Genomic DNA, 8,178 nt, shown 5'->3' with positions numbered 1-8,178 from the left:
TAACAATACAATAATAAAAAAATGATCCTGCGAAATAGTAGTCCAGTCATAAAGTGCCAAATAAGGCCTCTACCGGGAAATCGAGTGAAACAAGCTGGATTCTTCACTAATGTGTTGGTATTGGTCCATATAAACCCCCCCAAAAAGCTACAAAATTTTCGTTGGTCGGAAACTTTTTTACGGGCCACGCCCTTTTTCCGATTTTCGCGATTATGGGAAAATTGTGTAAATCTTACCTAAACACTTTATAGTCCTGTTATACATGTTAATAGGGGTATTTTGGGGCGCGGAGTCGATTCCAACAGTCAGTTTATTCATAAATTGAACGGTTAAGGCTTAATTGACCAATTAAGCTCAATTAAGCTCTAATTTTATATAGATCTTTCTATATTACTCTAATATCACTCTTGAATTATTATAAGATTTATTATAATAAAATACAGATTATAGTGCCGCAAATAAAGTGCAAAAGTACACTCAGTACAATATATGCTTGCTCCTCCACCGCCCGTAGCTATGCTTTAAAAAATATAAAAGGGGCACTTCGTGGTCCAACTCACCGACAACCACTGGGCAGGCATCTCTCCTGACAGGGCCATTGAATCAACGTTAATGGCAGGTGTGTACATATTCTTAAAGTGATACTAAGCGGTGTCAATACTCATAACCTTGCAGTTGCACTGGAATTTACTACGAAACACAATAAACTGATACAAGGTAACACATAGTTTTTCAGGATTGAAGGGCTCTACAGGTTTGACTCGTGGGCGGGGGCTAACCGAGATGACGCAGCTGGTCTGGGCTCTCTCGAGGCCTGCAGTTATCAAGCTGGACATGAAGCTCAAAGAACTGACGGGTTGCAGGCACTCCACTTCAGACCAACACGAAATTAAGCAAGTCAGACCAGCAGCAGTCGCTCGTAACACCCTGGATATGAAGAAGCTAGAGGAGTTCTGTGGAAGCAGGTTCCTCCTCGATGTTGAGTCAATGAAGCACTGTCATTAGCACTGATTTAAAGAACACTGCATCCGGCTTGATTGCTCCGACTTATGTATCGGCTCACAAAGCAGTGGAAATAAGCAAGAAAGTACTGGTTTCTATGGAAGGGCAGAGCCCACTAACTCCTGACAAAGAGTGGTGCAAATGCCCATCGGTCAAGACTGTCAGTTCTACGATTGACTCGGAGCTGATCTTGTCAACGATTGTGTGTCAATCTGTACTGATGAAGAGGTAGAGGGTGGCATGCGGATTTGATGCTTGCCCATTTTCCACCCTCGATCTTCAACGATAACCGTACCCCTAGTAGAACGTGTCGCCAAAAGCTGACCCTGGGCAGCTTATAAAACAGACAACAGTGTGTGGTGAGATTGCCAGAGATAGCTGAAGATAGTAGTCAGATGGATGGCTCTCCTGCTTCTACTACTGTGCGTGCGAGAAACAGGGACAACCTAAACGGAGAAGGTTGGTGGCAGTTGGCTATATAGTATCACCTCATGTGTAAGAGCACTTCTTCCATCCCGAAGACACTTACATCATTCTTTGATGAATACCTGCAACCCAGTAATAAGTAATGGTCAACACTAAGACAGATGCCGGTAATCATCTCTATAGAAATAGACAATAGCGGTTTACCTAGATGTGTGTGGACTGTGGGGGTAAGCGGAGCTGCTGCTCTCAAATCTAAAAAATACAAACAGACAAGTTCATTGGCTTGTGAGTGGAGGGGCTAGAAAGTGGAAGCTCTTACCACGTTAGCTCAGGTGTGTAAGCTTGACTGCAGACTATATTTTGTACAGAAAGCAATGGAGCTCTCTGAGATAAGCTATGTGTGGTGGTCGCCGAGGACACTGACATCTTAGTTATGATGCTCCACCACATGCGCTCACGCTAAGCACTGGCGTATATATCTAAACACAATCGTGGGAACACTCGATGCTCGGATTTTAATCGTATATCTTGGCCCAAGCGCCCTCCCGAGCCTTATCACTCCAAGCACGCTCTTTTTCTCAATCATTCAATGTCGGTGGTGTTAGACAACGACATCGATCAGCTTTTCTTTGGCTTCGTGCTTAAGACGCGGTTGTTCAAGCTCCATAGATCCTGGAGAAGATGACAGCGAGCACGAGCCGTAATTCTACTGTAGGCAGGAGTCAACAGACTGACTTGTTAAGGCAGGAGTGAGATCATTTCCAGATGTACACCAAGTCAACAGATCCCTCCTTTGCTGTCACTAGACAAGTTGCCGCCACATAGCTCTTCCTAATGCTTCTGCACATAGAAGAAAGGAAGCTTGTACAGCAGAAAAAGTTGACACGACCAGACGGCCTCCTCCACCTCTCAGCTGCGAAGTACCACTGTATCAGAGTGTACCATCGGGTACAAGAGAGGCTATTTAACACTCTTGACCCCTCAGAATATGGGTGGGTTCTGAACTCCGATGGCAAGTATGGACCCCTCTACACAGACAAGGCAGTGGCACCTCCCAATTTGCTCAGATCCATTAGCTGTGGGTGTAAAACTAACTGCTATTCAAAGCGATGTGGCTGCAAGCAGCTTGACCTCCAGTGTACTGATTTCTGTGGCTGTGACAACTGTGAGAACCAGATTGTAAGTGTAACCGCCAACCAAGAAACCGGAGATGATGAGGAAGATCAAGGATCGGTAGGGGACGCCGAAGAAGATGTCCCAGAAGATTGAATTTTCAAATTTATCGACTAAACTTGCTGTACTATAAGTTATAATATTGTACTAATTATTGTACTATAAGTTATAATATTGTACTAATTATTGTACTATAAGTTAATGACAACGGGCTGAGCCCGTTGTCAGAAACAAAATTAGTCTTAACATTAGTCTTAACAATAACATTTTCTCGTAGACAGTCGACAGCGCTTTGTTTTGTAATGTTATCAAGAAATCTGCTGCGATTTTTCATTCAGGTAACTTCGCAGCGTTTCTGTCGACGGTCTAAAAGAAAAAGTTAATGTTAAGACTAATGTTAAGACCAATTTTGTTTCTGACAACGGGCCCCTGAGTTATGATATATAGGACTATTTTGATAGCTTCGGTTGATTAGGGGACATGCTGTAAGTTAATTTTTTGTACAGTGCATTAGACTTGTTACTCTTCCTGGACGATTGTGATACAATAGTTCTGTTAAAGGACAAATTATATTCTATTGTTTGTATTCAATCAAATTTTATGTGTATGATTCTTTATCGAGTATCTTCGGGTTGTCGAGTTCGTAAAGCTTCATAATCAATATACTTGTTTAAATTTAAACAGTAACGCGTATGATTATTAATGATCAATCTATAACACTTTTTAGAGATAAATCATACTTCTGAGTGTTTAAATAACACCAGAATTCGATCGGGCATCAAAAAAAACCCAGAAAGCATACCTAAAATGCCATATGTCAGAAAACACCGAAATTTTGGTACGCGACTGAGCTTAATTGAGCTTAATTGGTAAATTAAGCCTTAACCGTTTAATTTATAAATAAACTGACTGTTGGAATCGACTCCCCGCCCCAAAATACCCCCTATTAACATATATAACATGACTATAAAGTGTTTAGGTAAGATTTACACAATTTTCCCATAATCGCGAAAATCGGAAAAAGGGCGTGGCCCGTAAAAAAGTTTCCTACCAACGAAAATTTTGTAACTTTTTTGGGGGGGTTTATATGGACCAATACCAACACATTAGTATAGAATCCAGCTTGTTTCACTCGATTTCCCGGTAGAGTGCACTTTATGACTGGACTATAGACTCATAACGTCATTAATAATAATAATAATGGTCATCGATGACTAGTGACTAATTCCTTGTCTTTTCCTCTTCAATGTAGGCTGATAGACACGCAAGCAGAAAGCACAGAGGCCAAGAGAATTTCTGCCCAATCTGAGGCTTATGACCTAACAATATATCACCGTCACAGTGAGGTGAATTTGTTAAAGAATAGTACTTACCGTCAAAAACCCGACTGTTGTAACTTTGCCTATTCATAGTATACAATAGCAATCGAGGTCAAGTGTCATTTTTTACATAAACTAAAACGCGCCAATCGGCCCATACCAGCGCTAACCAAGTCACAAGTAACATGGAATAATAAATAGAAATAATTAAAATGTCGAAAAGGAAATAGCCTAGAACGAAAAAACGATTAACAACATCGACGTTTTCTATAAGGTAACGTAACCTTTTCCACGTCTATAATATTATATTCATATATAGCTAACACACATAACAGGAACAATGAAGACGTTTATGTTATTATCTAATAATATGAACATCTTTTGATACGAAATTAATAAAATAATAAATAATTATTAAATAATATAAATATAAAAAAAAGAAATAGAATAAGAAATAAATAATACGATTCTAATTGATACGAAACTTTGGTAAGAAAACGTTGTCGCTTTTCTAAAGATGACGACGGGATACTCTATGCGGCCGAATACCCTGATATCGCTTCCATCCACAACATAGCACGTCCCTGTTTGCGACAATGAATGTTATTAAGTAAGAGAATGCAGCTCTATGTGCTTGATTAAATCACCATTTGAATTCCTACTGCGCTTTGTAGATTATCCTGTTCTATATAGTCTACGGCATCACACATTGGCATTAAATGAATTGTATTTATACTGCCAAAATTTAGAGCAATTATTCGTCCGTCGTGAAACGATTACAAAACATATCTAGCTCTCACTCGTGAAATGCTTAAGTGTATGCAACGCTTAAACATATTCGCTGGAAGTGTAAAATATGTGTTGGTTCGACTGCACACATGCACTTGTTTAATAAACTATACGTTATAGGTGGGAACCGCACAATCTATAATATTTACAACTTTAAACTACGTATTATTTAGAGTGCATATTTATTACTCTTAGAGTGAGTATGTTACAGGGACAAAAGAAGAGTGCAGTTCACTATGGAAATTTTGTTTTGACACAATTTTAATTAATATCGAAGATTTCAAAACCAACTGGACGACCGAAGCCTATCGTATGGATCGATTCTGGAATACATGCTAGGGAATGGATATCCCCGGCCACAAACCAATACTTCATTCATCAGGTAGGTTACATACAAACTATTGAATTGCATGATGTGAGAATTATGGTACATGCAGTCTTATTATAAGCCGATAACGATTTGGGACACGAAAGGAATACATATGAATAAGCGATATAAATTTGAATCCAACTGAATTTTTTAGTTTCCAAAATTCATATCCGGTAGGCTGCAATTAAATGGATTGTTCTGCTAACTTATTCAAGATTATAGTTTTGCATTTTTTAATTATTATAATTGACGTAAATCGTACACTTAGGTTACTAATGGGCAATTTAACATCAGTAAGAACAGCCGTCAAGTGTTTTCCGCATGACTGTACGTTATTATATATTATTTCTTTATTAGATATAACGAGCACGGAATCATTATTTATCAGATGCCAACTGTAACGGGGCGGTACATCTATAATACGTAAAACGTTTACTTTGTTCGTGTTACGCAGCTGTTGACCAAGTATGCAGAGGACTCGCAAGTTCAGAACTTTGTGGATCAGATTGAGTGGCACATCTTGCCTGTCGTCAATCCAGATGGATATGAATACTCTCACACACGCGTAATTATTAAAATAAACATTTATTCATTCGATCGTTTAATGTTAAACTTTTATTATGCAATCATTTACTACGTCGTGACTGCAATATCGTGAACCTGGTCACCATCAATCGCATCACTGCGCACTGTGATATATTCGTCTCAATCAATGTTAGTGGTAGTACATGAACAAAGGGATCTCTCTATTCATGTACTCCTAATGTTACGGGAGTCCGTGCATCAGAAGATCTAGTGATTTTGTTTTCATGAAAATAGAATCGGATGTGGCGGAAATCGCGTTCTGGGCCTATTCATGGCTGCTATGGTGTGGATCTCAATCGGAATTACGATTTCAAGTGGATGGGTAATTATTACAGGCGGTCATTGTTTTTGCGTATCACCGCAATTTGTCACGATAAGAAGCTAAACATTTTGCAAAATCAATTTTCTTAGAGTTTTCTCGCTAATACATGTCATAATTCGGACGCACATTATTCGAGTTTTCTTTCCACTTATTGTTCATAATTAATTTCATGTGTTTTACAGAGGCATTATTCAAAATCTTATTGTAAGCGTTTGCTTTCCGTTCTATATCAGAGATTGGTGCCAGCAGTCTTCCCTGCTCTGGGACATTTGCTGGCCCAACACCAGAATCCGACATTGAGACGAGGAATTTACGTGATTACGTACTGCCTCTAGCCAAGGATATGAAAGCGTTCATCACTATACACTCCTACTCGCAGCTATTTCTTACTCCATGGGGCCACACCACAGAACTACCGTCGGACAACGATGATGTGGTACTATAATTACATCATCAAAAAACCATTCCAAAAGTGGCTAATACAATAACGTGTTGCCGTGTTGTGTTAGTTCTTGTCACAAAGCTTTAAGAAGTTGTAAGAAGAAATCGCAATGCACGGCAATTGTGAAACCTTCTCTAAACCTACGCATTTATAGATAAATCTGTGAAAGATCTGTGAGCGTGCGTTAACAACAATATTCTGCGCATGCGCAATGATGATATCTGCTGTCATTAAATATCGCATATCGGAATCAATTCGATTGTACATAAACACAGACTCATTCGGTCACCATCGTGGTGTTACCTTTTCAATGGATTGGTTGGCGTTCATATTTTATCCACAGTATAACATTGCTGTAAAGGCTACAGACGCGTTGACATCAATGCACGAAACTGCATACATCGTAGGATCAGCAGCAAATGTTCTGTGTACGCGCACACATCAATTTACTGATAACCTGTTTGCTTCTATTTGTGTGTGTGTTTTTTAGCATGGCTTAGGTGTGAAGGCAACAAATGCATTGACGGCAGTACATGGTACAGAGTACAGAAGTCGATCAGACGCTAATACTTGTGAGTAAACAAAACATTGACGCCAAATGTTTTCACGGATTATTTTGGCAAATGAACATTTTTGGTCAACCGTATTTTGATTTCTTCAGATGTCGTCTGTAAAGGCATGAACTCTTTCTTCAATTAAGCAGAATGCGCCTGCATGCAAGTTGGCATTAAACCAAATATATTTAATTCGTGGGAAAATTGAACTTTTTAAAATTGGCGTGCTTTAGAAATTTTATCTTACTATCTGCATACCAACTGACTCTTTTCATTGGCACAGACGACGTTGAATAAGTGGTTTTAGCAGCTAATGAATATTTTAATATAATCAAAACTGTGCCTGGTGTTTTGGTGCATACATAACTTTTTTAAATTGTTTGTACCCTTCATTTACGAGTAAACCTCTACTCCTAATAATGCCATTAACAGTATGAACCTCCGGGATACATCACGGGCGACTGGGGCTAAGGGCGTTGCCAAGGGTTGAAGGTGGGACACTTACATGGTGGAGTTACGAGATACCGTGAATTACGGGGTCTTTCTGCTCCAGAAGAGCAGATTGAACCGACGTCTGAGAAAATGGGAAGCTATAAAAGTTATGCGCACGTCAGATGCAATTCTAGAGTTCGCATAGAATAGTAATTGCGGTTTAGTGAGGTTGCTTGCATATATCCAATCTCAGCGACGACCCTGGTCCATTGGGAACATAGAAAAGAATACCAAATGAATATTGAACGTATAGATAATCGTGATAAATTTTGGGTGGCGAGTACGCAGGATACATATCATAGGGAAAGCCTAAAAGAAATGGTAATTAGAACGGCGTCATAAACTGGTGATCTCTGCCGATGTATACTAAGGAACTTATTTCCAGCTGAATTTGATATATTATCAAACTTTGCTTCAAGTCGACTTTGGCTTATTGGCATTTGTAAACCTTTGTTAGGTCTTCGTCAAATTAGACTGAAGTGCGTATAGTTGGATTCCGATTGTTTAGCGGCATGAAGATTATGTGTCACGCGTTGTTATAGACCACAGAGGAACTAAAAATAATGACCCTAATTTATCGTGTATGGGAAATTTCATTGTTGGCGCGCAATGGTGTTTCACAGATATCTAGGGTAGCTTGGACCCGTACATTGGGTAATGTTTAATCCAATGTTCATATCGCAGGAGTTAATTGCATGATAATA

The 8,178-nt window shown here is 39.3% G+C and overlaps 1 protein-coding gene across 1 annotated transcript; it reads left to right on the top strand.

Moving 5' to 3' along the window:
* Window positions 1–2,262: 2,262 nt before the first annotated feature.
* On the top strand, window positions 2,263–7,000 carry LOC106816331 (carboxypeptidase B-like; the record flags this gene model as incomplete). The annotated part of the gene is made up of 7 exons (XM_014820912.1): window positions 2,263–2,376; window positions 2,536–2,661; window positions 4,987–5,091; window positions 5,534–5,644; window positions 5,899–5,986; window positions 6,220–6,422; window positions 6,919–7,000. Coding segments are annotated over exons 1-7 (829 nt in total), but the record flags the coding sequence as incomplete, so codon positions are not given.
* Window positions 7,001–8,178: the final 1,178 nt, after the last annotated feature.

This window comes from Priapulus caudatus, unplaced genomic scaffold (genome assembly GCF_000485595.1).
Source record: "Priapulus caudatus unplaced genomic scaffold, Priapulus_caudatus-5.0.1 Scaffold1351, whole genome shotgun sequence".
In the NCBI taxonomy this organism is placed as follows: Eukaryota; Metazoa; Priapulida; class Priapulimorpha; order Priapulimorphida; family Priapulidae; genus Priapulus; species Priapulus caudatus.
The sequence above is the reverse complement of the archived record's forward strand: the minus strand, read 5'-3'. Positions and strand labels throughout refer to the sequence as shown.